At 29.4% G+C, this 21,939-nt stretch overlaps 2 protein-coding genes across 2 annotated transcripts; one reads left to right on the top strand and one right to left on the bottom strand.

The window, feature by feature from the left end:
• Positions 1-3,070: 3,070 nt before the first annotated feature.
• On the bottom strand, positions 3,071-5,669 carry LOC107941122 (uncharacterized). Its single transcript, XM_016874648.2, has 5 exons — positions 5,387-5,669; positions 5,155-5,318; positions 4,656-5,082; positions 4,488-4,582; positions 3,071-3,368 (listed from the first exon to the last, which is right to left on the bottom strand). The coding sequence occupies exons 1-5, from the start codon at positions 5,636-5,638 to the stop codon at positions 3,260-3,262; spliced, it is 1,047 nt and encodes a 348-aa protein (XP_016730137.1). The 5' UTR covers positions 5,639-5,669; the 3' UTR covers positions 3,071-3,259.
• A 9,191-nt stretch (positions 5,670-14,860) lies between these two features.
• LOC107888518 (pentatricopeptide repeat-containing protein At3g12770) lies at positions 14,861-17,210 on the top strand. Its single transcript, XM_016812658.2, has one exon. It carries the CDS (start codon positions 15,110-15,112, stop codon positions 17,084-17,086), a length of 1,977 nt encoding a protein of 658 aa, XP_016668147.2. The 5' UTR covers positions 14,861-15,109; the 3' UTR covers positions 17,087-17,210.
• The last annotated feature ends 4,729 nt before the right edge of the window (positions 17,211-21,939 follow it).

Raw genomic sequence — 21,939 nt, 5'->3', positions numbered from 1 at the left:
ATCTACCAAAATCATACAATACCAAAACCATCCACATGGTGGATGAGTGAGCCCATATTCATTTCAGAAATGCAAGACATTAAATCTCAACTTTAACTAGTGATTTTTTTAATAATCAATTTTCATTGAGAACAATCAACAAATGAGAATTCTTTAAATTAAAGAATCTTCTAGTTCTTTAATAAATGTTCATATGAATTCTCAATTAATTTTCGCATCATATATGATCCAGGATGATCTGACTGGTCAGGTCAAGTAGTAAATGCATTTGTATCAGTAAACTTCTAGTTTACTTTAACATGCATTTCAATTGTACTAATAATGTCCATATAAATTGCGACAAATTGATAATTTTACTGCCATTCCTTTTACTTTGTATCCACATATAAGTACTATTGTGACATTTACTACTGGAAATGTCTAAATCAATGTGAAGTTTATAATGCCACTAAGTCAACAAAATAAATATAATTTTCAAAAAAGTTATATGCATTATTCGCTTTAAGGAATATGCCAAAATCTTCAAATATCAAAAAAAAAATGATGACATAATGAGAATATTATATAATCTTTTCCTCATCCACAATCTCAATATGATATCCATTATAAATATCTTTTAAAACCAATGGATTAACCATCACAAGACATTAATATATTAGTTCTTCTGAAGCTTTCGACTAATTTTGTACTACAAAATATTGGAATAGTATTGGTTTATATTTTCTTTTACGTTCACTTCAGGGAATGCAATAGATTTACTAGGATGAACTCATAAACATCCCAAAAAATTATTTATTTCATAATCACCATCGCAAACATCGTGGATTTCAAATCAAAATTTATCAATTCATGTTGTCATGATTAGTCTCCAATTATAATAAACATGATATAATAAATAAATCCTAGTAAAATATACCTGAATATATGAGTGGTTAAAGGCTCTAATGATTACTCATAGTGCACAAGCCTCAATTGAATACTGAAATTGCAATAGCTCTAGCAGGCAATCGGCAATAACTTGAGCATCAGATTTGGAGTGACTATATTATAAAATAAAAGAGAATTGTGCTGATAACGTGTTATAAAATATAAAAAAATAGAGGGAAAAGAACAAAGAAAATGAGAGAGCAAAAGAGTGAGCGTATTTTATTGATCAATCGGAATGTTTATAATGCTTTTCCAAAGCCTCTATTTATAGGCATAAGAAGTATAAATGAAGTAGAGATCTACTTCTAATCACTATTAGAATTTAAAGTACATCAAAATTTATCTTGATATTGATGGACATCCACTTAATAGAATATTCATAACAGGATTGGGTTTATATTGGGTAGGACTTAGGATTGCTAGGGTTGGCCGATGGTTGGGGTTGGGGGGATAGTGGGCAATGGGCAGTGGGCTAAGCTTAATACATATAATATATAATATTAATTATTAAGTTCGGTTAATTTGGTTAATTACCCGATTTTGAACCGAATTAATCAACAACCAAATTTCCAAAAAGTCATTAATCGACCTCCAACCGAATTAGATCGACTAACTGAATTAGATCAGTTTGGTCGGTTAATTTGATTTTAATCGAAATTTGAGCACTCCTATTTAGAGTGACTAATGAGGGTAGTTTGCCCTATTTCTTTTAACATTATATATTTTTTTGAAAGTAACATTATATTATATTTTTGGCATAATAACTTTTTACGCCCTCCAATTTTACAAAATGTCATTTTAGCCCTCCATTTAAATTTTCGCTTTTTTTATCCCTGGAATTTGCATTTTTTTTTAAATCACCCCAAAATAAATGGAAAGTTAACGTTTGTTAACTTTGCTGATGTGGCATAGATGTGGATTGCCACTTGGCATGTTAGCATTTAATTAATTTTAAAATATTTTAAAATATTTTTGTACTTTTTATGTAATTTTAATGATTTTTAATTTTTAAAAATAATTTTAAAAATTTTTAAATATTAATTAAATGTTGACATGTCATCCACGTGTATGCCACATTAGCAAAGTTAAAAAATGTTAATTTTTCCATCATTTTGGGGTGATTTGAGAAAAAAAACCAAATTTAAATGCTAAAAAGGACAAAAAATTATCTAGAGGACCAAAATGATTTTTTTTGTAAAGATGGAGGGCCAAATAAGTCATTATGCCTATATTTTAAAAGGTTAAAAAATGTCATAGGTCCCTTTAGTCTTCTCAAATTTGGAATTTAGTCCGTACTTTTATTTCCAAGAATTTAGTCATCCTTTTCATATTTCAAAATCCAGGTCCAATTGTTAACACTTTTAAGTTTTTTTGGTTAAATTTGTTGTTGTGACATTTTAAACTCACTTGGTAGTAATGCCACTAAAAAAATGACATTATAATGAACTTGAATTTAACAAAATAATCTCTTTTTTTGAGAATTACAAGAGGAGGGCAAAGCACTAACAACAATGCAACTAACGCAACTCAAACCCAAGTCACACCTGAGGCAGTGAACACCCTAGCCATTAGACCAACACACGGGGTTCTTAACAAAATAATTTTAATAGTGTTCAACAGTTTGACCTGAATTTTAAAATATGAAAAAGTAGATGAACTAAATTCCTGGAATCAAAAGTACAAAAATTAAATTTCAAATTTACAAAGAGTGCAAAAACTTATGACATATTTTAACCATTTTGAAAAACAATAGATTTGACTTTGTAAATAATGTGTTAAAAATGAAGATAAAAATGTAAAATTTATTTTGCCAAACGGTCTGATATTATTCTAAGTAATATATCAAATACATTTTATAACCTAAAATTATCATGAGAAGTTGCTAACTTGGTTGATCAAGATCATGTTTGTTAATATATAGAGCTTTAGTTGAAGGTTTTGGCATAAATCAAGATCAGCCCACTTCTGGCTTATGCATACCAAAGCATTGGTATGTTTGCCTTCAATGACCTGGCTTTACCTCAGGAGAGGCTTGAAGAATGGCGTGAGCTTGGCCAAAGTTTCCAACTCGCAGACCCACAGGGGATGTTAGAAATTTAAATAAAAGTAGGATACGTTTTGGAAAAATGAAGTAATAAGATATATAATTAAAAAAATAAGAATTAGCATCGATATTATTTTCAATACAAGAGGACGTGGGTTCGAGTGTGCTGAAAAAATGTATTATCTTTCTATTTTAAGGGTTAAGGAAACACTACTATGAGTAGTTTTAAGCATTGAATCTAACGCTAGATAAATATTGTGAAATTAGACAATTAACCAGTTGAATTAATTACTCCCTAGTCCCTAAGTAGCGAGGGGCAGTAATAAGATGATAGTTGGCAGCTTCCAGCTTACTCAGCTTCCCAAATTTGTTTTCATATTCCTCAATCAATTCCACCCTGCAAGCACCAATCCATCAGCTGGAATTTCCAAATTAAAAATTTATACAAAAGGAGAGACTTGAACAAAAGAAGTTTAAAATTTATTGAACAAGTTTTTTTTTATTAATAATTATTAGATATTAAGGACCAGTTCTTCATTGCTTAAAAAAATATTTCTGACTCTAAAAGCACTTTCAAAAGAAAAACTGTGAAGAAAAAACTATTTTTGGCTGAAATTTTTAGCTTTTCAAAGCACTTTTGAAAAGGAGCTGAATAGGAGAAGCTAAAAATTTTAACTTTTCCTCTCCCAAAAGCACTTTTGGTGATTAATTACTTTTTCACCCCTTCAATAACATAGTATTTTTCTTTTTTTTTCTTGGTGCTCAATTACAATTGTGTTAAAATCATTAATTAAAAATAAACAATATTTTTTAAAATACTAATTACAAATATTTAATGGTTATATTTAAATATTTAAAATATAGTTTATATATTCTAATTAAATTTTATAAATAATTAATATTTATTGCTTAAAAATATTTACAATTTATATTTTATATATTAAAATATTAACAACAAGTTATAATAATTTTTTTATATTATTACTAAAATATAATAATATTAACTAATTTAAATATTATTTAAATGCATATTTGTTACTTGATAATAACATGTCTAAAATAGACATTTTATTTCTCAAAAGCACTTTTTGAGAGCAATGCTAAACAATCAAATTTTAAACTAAACTTTTTAAAAGCACTTTTCCACAGTACTTTTTAAAAGAAATGAAGAACTGGCCTTAAAATAAACAATGAGGAATTTAAATGCTTCTTAATACATTAATATTTTAACAAATGGATTTAATGATATAATTGTACCCATCACAGTTTCAAATATATTTATGATAATGGTAAAGAAATATGTTTTCACATTAAACATATGATTAAAGAATTTTAATTTCATCATAAACCAAACATAATATACAATAGGGTAAATTATATCTTTTATTTTTATTTAGAGTGGCTGACAAGTAGTTTATCTTAATTTTTAAGTGATTAATGTGAAAAAGCACTACTATGTCGAGTGACCGAATTAACAAAAAAAGATATTGAAAAATTTTGAACCTTGTTTCCTCACCAGTATGCCAAGCATTGAAATGGATTATATTTGCCATAAATTTCCTCAACATCTTTTCCAATTGTCTGTTTAGAGCAATTTTGCTTGCCATGTACCTAATTAATATGAGCAAGACAATAGGTAAATAATTGAATAAAAAAGAAAAAAGAAAAAAAGAGAGAAGACGACCTGTTTCAAGTGCCTGATAGTTTCAGAATCGGAGGGAATCCTTTGATAAAATCCGACACACATCATAATATTGGAACAGACAAAGGGACCAAAACCTTTGATTTTCAACAACTTTTGATATAAAGTCTCAAAGGATGTTGGATCCGAAGATTGTTCAAGTTTGGCGATGTGATCCTCACGAAGATCCCCTTGGGCAAACATTGTAGCAAGTTGAAGAATACGAGCAGCTCTATACCCAACATTGCACTGTTTTATTAGGTACTTCTCATCCACCCAAGACCATGCTAGCAGCTCTTTCCAGCTTGGAAAATTCCCTATATCATCTGAACACTTGGATCTTTTTCGTTTCGAACGAGCATTGCCATCCAATGCTATTTTTGGCTGAAGCAGGCAGAGATCCCGAGCCATGTCCAATGACCTCTTCCAGCTTCAGTATTTTTAATGGATTTAGCATCAAAACTCAGTAATAGAATGGAAGTATTAATTGGAATAACTGAACCTGCAGTTGCAGAGAAGGATGGACTTGACAGCATCTTCGAAAAAGGAAGGGGACCGAAATATTCGACCCAAACCATTCTCCCTCGCCGATGAATGCATTTCTTGAAATTCCGTCACGTCCCTCTCATCTTTCTTTGATATTCTAAGCATTCTTCCAACTTGTTCCTGTATTCATTTATATATAAACGGTATATAAAAGAAAATACTTGAGAAAATTGATATGATATACATACCAAAATAACAGCTTCATCGGCAGAGGAGATGGGGGAGTGATGGACTTGTATAAGGAGGAAAGGGTGATGGAGAGGGTGTGAGATGGTGACGGGAACGGAGCGAGTAGAGTCAGCGAGTCGAAGTGGACGGCGAAGGGATTTAGTGGAAGGGATCCAAAGGTTGGGAGACATCATGAAGAAACCATGATTGCAAACTGCTTTCTCCATGTCGAACCTGCCTGACCACTCCCCTAATGCTAATTTCAATTCCATAAAGCTTCCCTTGAAGGAAGAATGGAATATGAATCCCAAGAGATGCGTTTTAATGATAGTATATATCAATTATGACTCTAAATACAATGCATGACTTCAGCTTTAATGCATTTCAATTAATACCCATGATTTATTTAATTATATTTTTTTTTCTCAATTTTCACTTCTTTATATAAAATCTAATTTGAAATAGTGAAGGACTAAATTCTCATATATCCCATTGTGGTAAATAACGATGACTCTAAGTTGCATATATATACTAGTTTGTTTGTTTTTTTTTATCTTAAATTATTATTGATAAAATATAAAAAAAAATTTAAGAAATTGCAACATATATTGTATGCCCAAAAATATAAAAATATCAAATTTATGATCATATTTTGATATCATGCCAAAGATTTAATAATTAAAAATATAACATTTGGGTTAACGTAATATACCGGTAAATTATAGGATTAGTCACTCAACTATTAACGTGTTTCTATTTTAGTCACACAACTATGAATGCTTTCAATTTAGTCACTAATGTTTTAGATAATTTCTATTCCGGTCACTCACGTTTTAGATCATTTCTATTTTAATCACTTTCCATTAAATGGTTAACCAAAGTGATGACGTGACATTTAGTTAACTGATATAATAACACATCTAGTCCTAAATACTTACACATTCTATCAATTTGATCCTAATTCTAAATAACTCAAAAAAATTAATCTTCCACATTTACAAATTCTATCAATTTGATCCTCAAACATGTTTCCTTAAAATTTAATTAAATAAAAATTTATATTAATTTAAATAAAAATATTTATATTAATATTATATAAAATACAAAACATTCCTCCCCTCTCAAAACCTCCCCACCTCGATCACTTAAAAGATATGGTTTTGCCAAGGAGAGACTTGATAGGTTTGTGGTCTAGGCTCCTGGAAAATTTTAAAAATTGTAAAGGAGCCATATGGAAAAGTTTTCATTTTAGAGGGGACTGGGGTCCCTACTAGCCCCCTAATTTCGCCACTGCATACAACCTGTGAAAGAGCATGAAGTTCACAAAGCAAACATTGATGTTGTCTTGAAATTTTCTATTTACAAAACCAAATTCAAAGTAACATAAACCACAATACAACCACAAGTTTGCTTTGAATCAGATTAGCAATGAAACTCTCAACATAGGGCACAATGCACCCTTTTCATCTGTTGGGACCACTGGTACATCTCGTGGCGCAACAGAATTATTTTGGCGATCCACAGCCAAAAATCCATGTACAATGAACGAATCGAGTTGAAATAGAGTTCAAAATATAGCCTCTTTACTGAAAACGTTGAAAGGATGCTACTGATTCGATGTCAATTCCAAGCCAAAATGAAAACATCCTAGCCTCTACGTAGTCCACCCCGTCAAAAATGAACAACCACTTTCTCTTGAACTTTTCAGAGAGAATTAAAAACGGTTGCTAGACCTTTTAAATTATTAAGTTGATAACTTTAACACACTAAGGGATTATCATCCTTTTATCATCTTTGATATATCACATATTAAAAAGGAAAACTAGAATTATTCCCTTATTAATAGAGAAGGCATATGTAAATTAGTTAGAAAGAAGAACCATATTCTTTCCAAAAGAATATAGGATTATCCCCTTATTAATAAAGAAAGGCAAATGTAAAGTTAGAAAAAAGAATTATATTCTTTCTAAAATAATATTAATTTCCATGTCTTTTATATTTTGACTGAAATTAATTAATATAATTGTTTATATTAATAAATTCGATAAAATGTATACAATTATTATTTTGTATGAATCAAATTCATATATTAATTATATTCTTTCCAAAAGAATATTAACTTTCATGTCTTTAATATTTTGACCGAAATTAATTAATATAATTATTTAATAAATTCGGTAAAATATATACAATTAATATTTTGTATGAATCAAATTCATATATTAGTTATATTCTTTCCAAAAGAATATTAATTTCTATGTCTTTTATATTTTGACCGAAATAAATTAATATAACTGTTTATATTAATAAATTCGATAAAATATATACAATTAATATATTGTATGAGTCAAATTCATATATTAATTATATTCTTTCCAAAAGAATATTAATTTTCATGTCTTTTATATTTTGACCGAAATTAATTTATATAATTTTTTATATTAATAAATTCGGTAAAATATATACAATTAATATTTTGTATGAATCAAATTCATATATTAATTATATATATATATGTTTTCTATTTGTGTACAACAGGTTTATACATATAATGTGTTTAATATTTAACTATCAAATTAAATTAATTCAACAATTAATTTAATTCATGTGACAACTAAATACAATAGCAAATGTATTTGGATTCTGTTCGTTTCAACTATAGAGTGTGAACCTATAGGCTCTTGTAACATTGGTAGTAATACTAGAACGTTTTTAACATTACAAGCAATGAGTGACATCTAGCAATGCATCATTCCCACCCAAGTTAGAAGAAGTCGTGATTCGACATAATCTTTCTATGATCATTTTTTCATGTATTATATCTTTTTATCCTTAATATCTAGATTGGACACAAGTCATGGAATAATCACACTTGTATAGTCCAATGTCATATTTCTTGATTTTCTGAGCAGACTACAATGAATAAGTGTAATATCTTATATCAAATTATTCGAGCATGGCTATGCATTTCTAGTCTCACTCCACCAAGAGGCCTAAGATATTGCTCCCATTATGTAGGAGGGATAAATCCTATCTTGATCAACCATATCCCACTACATGGATTGTGGTATATCCAACATCAGTCTTTATAGTACAACCTGTTATGGTAGATGTTTTGGTTGTATCAAAATATACGACTCACGATGTTATGATCTCAAGTCTGAGGATCATATACATAGTTGTAACAGCTAGTTTTTAGTGGTGTCGAAAATAGTGGTTTTGAGACCACAATTTTGACGATTAAATTATTATTTTAATGTTTATTTAAAGTCTACTGGATTATTTTAAGGTCATACAAAAATTTCGTTAAGAAATTTTGATGTTTAAATGCTTAATTAGGTAAAAAGAACTAAATCGTAAAAGGTATAAAAGTTGAATTCTATTAGTTAAAAGGGCTAAATGGCTTTGGAAAGGAAATTTAATGGACTTGAGTGGTAAATATATCATATTTAGAGTTAGTGGATATGCATGGATACGTTCATTTGAAATTTTTGATTAATAATAAGGTTATAGTAGTAAATTGGTAAATAAAATTAAAAATAAGAAAATAAAAGATAATAGAAAGATGACATCTTCTTCATCTTTGTTTCAAAGCCTAGATAGACATTAAAGGAGGAGGAGAATTTGGCCAAGGCTTGTCTCACATGCATAGTATGATTTTGTGTCCTGTTTTTAATGATTTTTATATTTTTGAGTTTGTTTTAGCTTAATCTAGCTAACCCGGGGGTTAATTTACAAAATTTTTAAAGGTTGAGGGAATTTCCATGAATTTTTTAATGTTTTTTTTATGTTAGTTGATAGATTATTAATCTTTGTTGTAAAATAAACATGTTCTGTTAAGTGATTTTTTATGAATTTTTGAAATAGGGATTAAATTGTTAAAAGTATAAATCTATGGGTTTTGTTGTGAATTTTTGGTAATTATGGGTTTTTTCAAGGTCCCTTGTAACATTGGTTAAGTTGTATTTAGGCTAAAATGATTTATATTTAAGTTATGAGCTTAAGGACTAAATTGTGAAAAGTCAAAGTATTAGGGTTAATTTTGTAGTTTTTCATAATATGAACTATGGATTAAATTGAATACTAGAAATACTTAATTGAATGAAATTATTTATTTAGATTAAGGTAAACCACAATTGGACTTAAATCTAGGAAAAGCTAAAACTTCGGAGTAGTTCAACTCTACTACTATAACCCTAGTTATCGAGGTAAGTTCGTATGAACTATAATCGTTTTAATGTTAGCTACATTTACTATTTGCTATTTTGTTTTAATATAAATGGATTTAAACATACATGTATCAATGCTATGATGAACTGACGGATAACGAGTCTCATTTGAACCTTAAGAATTCTTAGGATACAAATGACATGTCATTAGGGATTTCATGTTTCGGGTGCTGGTCTTTAATGTCCTACCGATGGTTGAGGTCCTGTATTTGTTGTTGATTCTCCACAGCTCGTGTGAGCAACATTGTGTAGCTTACATTCCGAACCACAGCTCGTGTGAGCAAACCCATTTCACAGCTTGTGTGAGCATTGATGTAAAGTAAATGTTACGGTTATATAGAAAGGCACACTTATCTTTCGTTCGACTAATCTCGACAACGGATTCTGCCTCAGCCATGGCTACAATAAGTTCGGTGATTCCTTGCCAATGCAACTCATGTTTTGCCCACGGCTTTAACCCATCTTTGAACCAATAGAATGATTTTTTTTGCTCAAATAAGAGATTTCATAAATCAGCTCACTGAATTCCCGAACATACTCCTGAACAGTGCCTTGTTACGTAATACAAGGCAACTTAGCCCGAGCCTCCTTCTCGGCATACTTTGTGTATCAAATCTCTTTGGAACTTCTCCCAAGCCATAATTGCATTCCCACCATGTTTCTTATCCGTGGACCTACGACGCCACTACAAGAGAGCAACATCAGTAAAATAAATTGAAGTAGTGTTTACCTTAATGGCATCACCCTTGATGCTCATCGCTCGAAAGTATTGCTCCATTTCTCACAAGAAGTTGTCAACTTCCCTTACGGACCTTGCACCCTTGAACTTCTCCAGTTTGGGAACATCCATTGCCTGTTGCTTTGGTCTCAAAATCAACATCTCATTCCTCAAAGCAGCTTTGTAAATTGTGAGCTCCCCCTTAAGCTCCGTGATTTCCTCATTCATGGATAACACCATAACCTCGAGAGCATCATCCCTCTCTACCAACTTTTCCGTAGTGGATTTGAGTACTCCATTCATCTTTTCTACATTAGAACTAAGAAAATCCAACACAAATTCTCTGAGTTGCTCCTCCATTGAGTCAAACCCATCTGTGCGTTCCTCGACCAACTCGAGCATCTCCCTTATGTCCCTTAGAACTTTTCAAGATTGATCACTCAATTTTCCAAAGCTGACAGCATGTCCCTCGATCGACTTACTTTTCTTGCCCTCCTACGGGCCTCTATTGGCTCATTCTAATCGGTAACTTCTTTCGACATCACAACGGTGCCTCGCAACCAAGGCTCGGATACCACTTGTCACGGGGCTAGAACTTTAGTCTCGCTTTCCATGCGGCCTTAGACGATCCTTTCAATACAAACACACCTAAATCAGCCTAACCACCAAACAATTGAGGATTCACAAAAAATTCCTCCAAGACACTAATTTATATAATAGAAGCAACACAAATCAAAAGAAACACAAAAGAACAGAAAGCCACAGAAAATAATGCACGAGAGGTGTTTGAATAAATTCTCTCAATTGTATTACTTTCTCTCAAAGAATACAAGAAACAATGAAAGAATGAAATCACAATGGATGATTTTCCAAATGAAGGGGAGACTCTCTATTTATAGTTAAGCTCCCTAGAATCGACGGTCTAGATCAAGTTACATCGGCGAACGAGATTAGCCTATCCCTTAAATCAAGGGATTTACAAGATTACATAATCAAATCCAATCTAATCTTATAAGATATGATACCCCTCAATCTTTGAAGATTAGTTTCCCTATTTACCAAGGTAGCCTATGTTGCCATATCTTCATCATTGGGCCACTCAGGTTTTAATCTGACAGGCTTCTCCAACAGCTCTTTGAATCGGGCCAATTCTTGTGGGCTAAATGATCCTCATCTAATTGATAAACCTCTATGGGACGCATATTGTGTGATGGTCACAGGCTTTGCACTTTGGCCCATAACACTCGAATACACGTCCTCTTACATTGACAACAATACACATACTAATCGAGCTAATACTCAATCAACAAATAAAATATATTTTAAATACACAGTAGTTTATCTATATATTGTAGGTGGAGATATTAAAAATAAAAATTAATAAAATGATTTAATGGATATATGTTTAATGCATGAACCACCAATAAAGGCGTTTTTCAGTACTTAGAACTCATATTTCCCAATCTCCTCCACTATATATAAATAAAGTGAAACAAGAAATTTAAAAAATCTTTTAAAATGTTAATTTAATTTTCAAATTTTTCTTATTTTTTCATTATTTATTAGATATTTTACTATATAAATAAAGAAATACTCATTCTGAAAATATATTCCTCTTGTTCACGTATGTGACTTTCGAATTTTCCTATCAATTTTTTGCTTTTACTTATTTTGCATTTTGTAAAAATATTATTTTCCGATAATTTGTTTTTGAAAAAATCATCAAACAACAAATTTTGTTTCAGAAATATGAACTTTTATGAACTCTAAAAAAAAATGAAGGATCCTTTTATGACTACACCTTCATTACATCTCTTGCTACAAAATCACCACTGCCTTTCCTAGAATTTTCTTTTAGATAAAAGGATAGTTGTTATTATTATTAAATTTTAATAATATTATTAAATATAATTTAATAAAAATAATAATATATAATTTGATAACATTCGTAATATAATTATTTTTATATTAAATTATATTTTAAAATTTTATTAAATTAATTTAATATTTTATTTTTATATTTTCTAAGTTAAAGTTTTAAATAACCAATCTAGAAATTAATTTTATTTTGTTATTCAAGGTTGTATGAAATAGTATTTGGTGATACCAACGAATAGCTATTACGGAAGGACAACGAATAGGGAAATAATGATCATTTTATTAAACAATCAAACAAAAAGATGATTTACCAGAGAGTGCTACTGCATTCCCTCCAACTAAACATAGTGTAAGTGTGGGGTCCATTTTTCAACACGAGGCCTCCAAATCTGTCACTTTTTTAGTGATCGTTTACTTTTTTTATCATTTTCAGTTTACCTCTTATACAATTTGATCCCTAAATCAATTTAAGATTTTAATTGCATTCAATTTGATCACTATTATTTTGTTTCTTTATATAGATTTAAATTTAAATGTTTAATCTATATGGTTTTAATTTTTAATGTTACTATATATAAATTTATTTATAGTTAATGATGATTTAGTATAATTATAAAGTAAATTAAAATTTCTACCTCACGTGTATGCTACGGGAACCACAAATATAGATCATAAATATGTGCTTAAAAATAACATGCGATAACTAATAAAGCATATTGCTTGAAATTAATTAATAATGACACATGAAATATGTCGAGTTAATTTGTGACACTAAATACATTATGATAGAAATAATAAAGTATGCATAATAAAATTAAAATATTAAAAATAAAGCTTTAACTCGGTGTAAATTAAAAGTTTTACTAATGCAATTAATTCGGGTTTAAATCTCATCATATGCATATTTTTGTTGGTTTTTCTAAAAATAAAAAGATTAGAATACCCTTGAATAGTATAATTTATTTTAATTATGGAAGGGCAGATTCATAATTTTCCTAATTAAATTGGTAACTCAGTTGAGGGTGATACCAACTCATCATAAACGTATAAATATATAATACATATAAATTCTATAAAAGGTGGCTTTTATATTAGGTTTATAACTCCTTGATAGTTTATTTTTGCAATTTAGTCTCTAAAAATATTTGAACCCATGGTATTAAATACTTTCTAAATTTAAATTATTTTTATTTCCTACACATATATTTAATAATTAATTTAATCTAGTCCCTCAATTTGATTGTTTTTGTATATTTTTTATTTAGCCATTCCCTTTAAATTCTAAATTATAGCTTTCATGATTAATTGATTATTATTTAATTATTTTTCATAAAAATAGACAATCCTTGGTTGGTTTTAAAAATAAGAATTTTTACTCTTTGGTTTAACTCAAAAACCTCCTTTTGTAAACATAATATATTTTATTTTAATTTGTTTACTGCCCTTTTTAACTATTACAAATAAGTATGAAAAAGTCTTAACTTTTTAAAATATTTTATTTATGTAAACTATTAACAAACATTATTTTATTTTTTTCTTTCATATTTAAAATTTGAGGCAAAATTTTATAATGGATATTAATTAATAATTTTTTAATAATATTTATTTTTAAATAAAAATTAAAAGTTAAACAAAAATAATGTTTTTATAATATTTAATTTTTTTAAATTGATTCTAATATCAATTATCTTAAACTTAAACAATGTTTTAATTTTGCAATCATTTTATTGATAAAATGTTACAATTTTTAAAAAAAACTATTATGAAATAATTAAATATATTAAACATTGATATCATTTTATTTTTACTTTATCAATAATAATTATCAAATTTTAAAGATAAATATAATATATTTTAATTAATACTTACAACCAAACTCATACATTGCACGAGTAAGAAAACTAATAATATATATTACAATAAGTAAAATTTGAAAGAATTAGATAAAATTTTTATGTAAGAAAATAAAAATATATAAAATTATCACAAAGGTAAATAATATTATCATAAATATAAATATTATTTAATTATCATAAAAATAAATATTATTTATTTAAATATTTAAATTTACAATAGTTAGATCATTATAATTTAATTAAAATATAAATTTTGTTTAAAATTTTATTTTTACTTATTTCATTGAATTTAAAAATTATGTATTATTTTATTTAAACTTAATTTTAAATTTAAGATAAGTAGATATTTAAAGGGTAAAGTACAAAATAGTCACTTTTGTATGCCTCAAATTACATTTTAGTCACTTATGTTTGAAATATTATGTTTTAGTCACTTACGTTATTGTTTTGTTATGAAGTGACCACTCTTCCATTAAACTCCGTTACTTCCCTAATAGCGGTCCTACATGGTAATCCAAATGTGTTTTAAATGTCAACTTGGATGTCCTATATGGCAGTGTAAATTAAATTTATCTAATTAAAAACCTATTTTTATCTCAGCAACTAGACATCCAAGTTGGCATTTAAAACCTACTTGGACTGCCGTGAAGGAGGTAACGGAATTTAATGGTAAAACGACCATTTCGTAACAAAATGATAACGTAAGTGACTAAAATATAATATGAGGCAAATAAAAGTGACTATTTTTGTAGTTTACCCATATTTAAATAAATTTTATTTTAATTAATACATTATAGCTACCTGTTTGAGAAAGAATATAATGCAAGTTGTCGCAGGGCAGTGAAGTAGTGTTGGAATGAAATCAAAAGAGAAGAGCAGATAAAGATGGAGGGGATTCAACTGTGAATAAATCCCGCTTACATTGGCTTGGCATCTGGCTTCATTGTGAGACAAAACATGCGGGAATCAAGACAGAGGTAAGTAAGTGCCTGTTTACATTATTTCCACATGGTCATGGTCATAGGAACATAACCAAAGCTGTAGCTGTTGAAGAAGAAACAAATGGCTGCGCTTCCTTCTTCAATTCACGTTCACCTACTCCTTCCCATGTATAAAGATGAACCCTTATCTTTCAACAAACCCAAATTCCAGTATAGGGCTATTGTGAATAAATTGGACCTCGCCCATAAAGTGGTTGATGAAATTCCCCAACCAAAGGCTTACGCCTGGAACCAGTTGATCCAAACCCATCTCTCCAATAACCATCCTCACAATGCTCTCTCTGTTTATCATGGGATGATGCTTCGTGGTATCCGTCCCGACCATCATACTCTCCCCCGCGTCTTAACGGCTTCTCGTCTTTGCTCCAACTTAGCGTTTGGGAAACAAGTTCATGCCCATGCTTTCAAGTTTGGCTTCTCCTCCGACCTCTATGTCATCACTGCTTTAATAGAATTGTATGGTCGTTTGCACGCTGTCGAAACTGCAAAATGGGTGTTGGATAATGCACCCACTTCCAATTCTGTTGCTCGTACAATACTGGCTAAGTTGTACTTAGTGGACAATAAACCCCACTTGGCTATTGAAATATTTAACCAAATGCTTAGATTGAAGGCTGACATTGATCCAGTGGCATTGGTCACTGCTGCTGGCACATGTTCCCTCTTAAAGTCACTGCATCAAGCAAGAAAAGTGCATCAGATTGCTAGGGAATGTGGTTTGGAATTTCATCTACTTGTTAGCAATTCACTAATGAAAATGTATATTGATTGTGATAGTCTTGAGGAAGCTCGATCTTTGTTTGATGCAATGCCATCTAGAGATCTTATTTCATGGACGGAGATGATTCAAGGGCATGTCAAAAACGGGGGATATAACGAGGCCCTCAAATTGTTTCGTCTAATGACTAAGGCTCGAATCAAACCTGATTCCCTCACGGTTACAAGCATTCTTCCAGCTTGTGCAAGAGTACCGGCTCATAAGCAAGGGAAAGAACTACATGCTTACTTGTTTAGGAATGGAATAGACATGAATCCAACAGTCCAGAATGCTTTCATGGACATGTATGTCAAATCAGGTTTCATTGAATTAGCTTCAAATGTTTTCACTTCCATGGTGGAGAGAGATATTATCTCTTGGACTATAATGATATTGGGATATAGCTTGCATGGACAGGGGGCACAAGGACTAGGATTGTTTTTGGAGATGGAGCAAGACCCCAGCTTAGAGATAGATGAGTTCACATATGCTGCAGTTCTCCATGCTTGTGTGACTGCTTGCAGGGTCGATGTAGGAATGTCTTACTTTGATCGTATTAAGGCACCTACTGTTACACACTGTGTTCTGATGATAGCTCTTCTAGCTCGTGCTGGACTCTTCAATGACACACGCACCTTTATTAAGGAACACCAGATTGAGAATAAGGTAGAGGTATTAAGAGCTTTGTTAGATGGATGCAGGATCCACCAGCAAGTAACGATGGGGAAGCGAATTGTTGAGCAGCTTTGTGAGTTGGAGCCTCTCAATGCTGAGAACTATGTTTTACTGTCGAATTGGTATGCGGAAAATGCAAAATGGGACATGGTTGATAAACTAAAGACAACAATCAAAGACATGGGTTTGAAACCTAAAAGAGCATACAGTTGGATAGAGTTTCGAAACAAAGTTCATGTGTTTGGAACAGGAGATGTTTCCCATCCCAGATCTGAGATGATACACTGGAAGTTGCAGCATTTGATGAAGAAAATGGAAGAAGGAGGAGGAGATAGACCTAGTTCGATATTTAGCTTCCATGATGTCGATGAAGAACGTGAATGTATTCTAATCGGACATTGTGAAATGTTAGCCATATCTTTTGGACTTATCAGCACACGAGAAAGAACAACTGTTCGTGTTACAAAGAATCTCCGAGTATGTGGAAGCTGCCATGACTTTACAAAGGCTATATCCAAGATAGTACAAAGAGAAATTATTATAAAAGATCCTAATTGTTTCCACCATTTTAAGAATGGTCACTGTTCATGTGGAGATCTTTGGTGATTTCCCTTTCCACCTTATATCTATCTGTTTATCTATCTACCTATATATATACCTAGAGCTTGACTGCTGATACCCAATAACAACATTTAAAAAAAGGTTAATACATACTATGGCACTTTGTACCTATTTGGTACCTAAACTTTTTTTTTTGGACTTGATTGGTTTTAAACTTAAAAACCATAAGTCAACTTGATACTCATTTTTAGGTATCTAACACTGTTAAAAATATGATGATGTGGCATTGACGACCAATAACATAGAGCACGTATATTGACATGTGCATTTGGACAATCATTTATTCAGATTTATTCTTGATAATTTTTTTATTTTTTTAAATTAATATCGGAACTATATAACTCGAGGCAAATTTATTCAAGAAAATAGATAACTTAAAAGAAAGCCTTCTGTTAAAAACGCATATAGCAAAAGGCTCGTCATAGATTGGAAAATTATGCATCTGAGTATCAACAATGGGCGTGCTAATGCTATTACTCCTTCAATCAGTATGTGCAAATTGATTTTTATTTTTTTAAATTGGGTTTGGGCTGTTGGGTCAAGCTGAAGTTTGAGTAAAATCCACTACTTGTGATATTTACAAAAGTATCCTAATTATATATATATATATTAAAATTTGGATTAGTATTTGATATATTGATAATGTATTTTTTTTATTTCACAAGCAGATTTAAAAATTGATCATGTGCCTCTATTTTATTCCAATAAAGGGATTTTTCTAAGATACACAAATCCCGATGAGTAATTATTAAAGCAGTAATTGCATTTTTTTATAATTTTCTAGATGTGTTTATCTCACAAATTATTTCATGCTTGGTAATATAAATTGTAATTGCACATTTGCATAATTTATATTTTTTAAAAATATTAACTACTACAAAATCAGTATGATAAAAAATTATGTCATTGTTATTACGATACACTACATATTTGTTGAGTTATTCCCTCTTTAATTTTTAACATATACTCATTATCCTTGATCAAATTCATCATCCGAATGTGAATATGCATCGTTAAGATTACCAAGATCTCATACTTCCATATACTCTTCAAAGTATGAATAATCTTAATTTTACTTATGATTGAAGTTATGAAATATGCAACATTTTAATACAATCTAACATTTTTTTAATGTTATACTAAGGTGATATTGTTAATATGAGAAATATTTTTTTTAGAACAACTGTGTCTTCTCAACCACATTTTGAAGCATTGAATACTTTAAATTAAAGAGTTCGCGAGTTGTCTATAGTGCTTCTGCTTGGCACCATTTTCTCAAATGGTATCATACTCCATGATATGATGCAAGAAAATATTTTGTATTTAGAATAATTAGCATCAACCTTATAATATTTGGGTTTATATTTCAAAGTTTGTAGTTTTAATTATAAAAACTTAAATAAACTTAATTTGGAGAAAGACTTATATTAAGTTATATCCCTATTTATAATATGTATATTAAGCAAAAAATAATATAAATTTTATAATATATATAATCATTATAAATAAGGTTTTACAAATGGCATAATGCCAAATTTAGCCCTCAATGTTTACATTTTTTGTCTAGTTGGCCTTTTTTTAAAGTTAAATTTGGCCCTCAACCTTTAAAAAAAGTCAAAATTGACCATTAACCTTTAAAAAAGAGTTAAATTATTTTTTTAAATGAAAAATACTAAATAAACCGTTAATTTTTAAACATGATAGCTCGAATGAGAAACCACTTGTACTTCATGCTAATTTTTTTGAATTTGTATGAATTTTTTTTAATTTTTAATTTTATATATTTTTTAAACTATTTGTTGACATGGCATATAAGACAAATAATGTCATGTCTGCATATAAGTACATGTGAACTGTCGTATGTTAAAGAAATTAATGTTTTAGTCAGCATTTCTATTAAAAAAAGCAATTTGACTATTTTTTGAAATGTTGAGGACCAAATTGACCAAAAATGTAAATATTGAGGGCTAAATTTAACATTATGCCTTTTACAAATTGTCCAAAAACTTTTGTAACACTTCTTATAAATAATACAATTTTTTGCTTAATTTTAGAAATTTATTTATTTTTATGATATATAACATGGACACATAAATAAGTTATCTCTATATTTCTTAGCTATAAATTTTTATAAATAAATAAATAAATCATAACACTTTTATAACATATAGCTTCATAAAATAATATAATAAACTTTCAGGATTTATAATGTAAGAAATGATTGGTCATAATCATCCCAAATACTCATAATATAATTTGGGTGTAATTACCCCAATGTAATTGGGATGCTCCAATTACATCCATCAATCACAATGACTATCCAACCATGCCATCCTTATGCTCTTACAAGTAATTACACCAAAATCCAATTACAGTAGATAATTGCTAACGCTACGTATTGAAAAGAAATGGAAACAAACCAAAATAGGAGGTTGATTTAGCAAATAGCCCAAAAGAGTTGAACCCATAGGACCGAAGAACCATGATACGCAAGTATACATATAGTCACATTTATTACTCATTATGATGTTAATCATAAATCATTAATATATTTTTTCAACTAATCAATAATAAAAATCAAACATTACAATTTCTATCTCTTCCGACCTGAGGTCCTAAAATTCCCTTCTTTTTTCCCAAGCAATTAAAATTCTAATTTAATTTAGACCCCATTTATGACTACCTAAGATAATCAGATATATTCCTATCTTAATTACGAATCATGAATTCACCCAAATAATAATCAATACCGCTTATTTTTTGAATTTGGTCAAATTGCATTTTAGCCTCCAACTTTTCAAAATATACTATTTGATCATTTTTTTCACATTTTTACATTCACCCTTCTCTACATTGATTTCCATTTCGAATATCAAATTAATTTCTTATGATCACTCTTTATCCGACTCATTTCCGAATTTCCTCAAAAATTCATTGTGCCAAACCTCGGAATAGTACAAGATATTTTACCAAAAATTTTGGGGCGTTAAATTTTGGTACACCATAATATCTAAGAACATTCTCTTAGAGGTTGTGGTATTTTGTTAGAAATATTGGTATTGGCATGAAAAATGATTTTTTGGTATTCCTTATAAATTATGATATACCAAAAAATATATATAAAGATATGCTATTAGAAATTTGTATATCGTTATAAAGATTTGTATTATTGGCATGAAAAACAAATTTTTGGTATACCAAATTTCTAACAAAAATTGTATGAAATTTTAGTATTCTCTTAGATATTTAGATATACCAATAACTAAGGATATGCTCTTAGAAATTTTGGTATAATTGTTTACAAATTTTGATATATCAAAATATTTAAGGATATGCATTTAGAAATTTTAGTATATTGTTAGAAATATTAGTATTAACACTACTAATTCGTGACTTAAGTGGATTAATAGTTATTTCCCGTAATTGGTTTGATAACAGTCTTCCCCAAACTACAATCCACTAGATACGATCCTCTGAGTACTTACCTACTTCGTTGTAACTATATTACAACATGACCCGTATACTTGCAGACACCGCCTCAAAACTATATATTTAGTTGCAGTATTCACACTCTGGACGTTGGTACATCCAGAGGCAATCACCTGTTTGAAACACCAAAACAAATTGATTCTTCAGGGACTAATCATCAATTTTTGCTTTTTCTCGATTAACTTCGTTTTAATCCAATCTGTGATCTATACAATTATTTTATATAACCAATCAATACCAAACATTTTCATATTATGACATGATATAAACAAACCTATATGAACTCAATTTTTTGACATCCCTAAAATTTTATATTTTATTCAATTTAGTCATTAAACTCAGGATAGTCATAGCTTTAAATTCCTAGCTTCAGATTAAAATTCAATTTCATATATTTTCATTAGGGACTTTATACCTTCTATTTCTATCCTAATTTCATGACAAGTTTTAATTGTATTCAATTTTGTCCCTAATGTAACAAAGTTACAACTAAGCTAAATTAACTTTACAATCTACTCCTTTTCATAATCTAATCTTAAAATCTATCAATTTCAAGCTTAATTCTTCAAAAGATCAATAATGACAACTTTTAAAATCTTTAACAGTTTTACAAATTGGTACATGGGCTAGCTAAATCAAACTCCCACGGCCTCAAACCTATAAAAATTATAAGAAAAGTACTTCAATTACATACCAATTCGCTTAGTCAAATGTCAAAAGCTTAAAAGGATTTTTCTCCTTTCTTTCCTATGAAGAATCAGCCATGGGTGGAAGAAAAGATGAAGACATTCTCTTTCCTTCCACTTACAAGCTATTTATATGGTAATTAACACATAATTAACTTAATATTTCTTAATTAATTAACATAATCACATACTTAACTTCTATTAGTGGAGATCATCATCATTTCCCACTGACTTTCACCAAATATTGGTTTAATTACCATTTTAGAATCTTTAGTTAATTTCTATTTAAATTCCCAAGTCTTTAGTAAATTAATAATATATAGCGATTGAACTTTACAATTTAGTCCCTGAGTCTTAATTAGCTATAATTCGGTAAAATTTCTGGACCAATCTTTAATATATTTTTATATTAGCTCTGTAAATATTCATATTTAATATTTACGATCTCGTTTTACGAAAATATGTTTCTGAAATCGTATTTTTTGGTATCACTAAAAATCGGACTATTATATTGCTATATAAAAATGTGATTCAATGCATGAATGATATGTGAAAGCAATATAATGAAATGAAATTGATATGAAAATGATATGTAAACTTGTGCATATTGATATTATAAATGAACTATTAAACGGTTTTGAATAGAGTTATGGGTATAATTAA

Source organism: Gossypium hirsutum, chromosome D09, assembly GCF_007990345.1.
Source record: "Gossypium hirsutum isolate 1008001.06 chromosome D09, Gossypium_hirsutum_v2.1, whole genome shotgun sequence".
In the NCBI taxonomy this organism is placed as follows: domain Eukaryota; kingdom Viridiplantae; phylum Streptophyta; class Magnoliopsida; order Malvales; family Malvaceae; genus Gossypium; species Gossypium hirsutum.
This window is presented reverse-complemented; position numbering and strand designations above follow the sequence as displayed.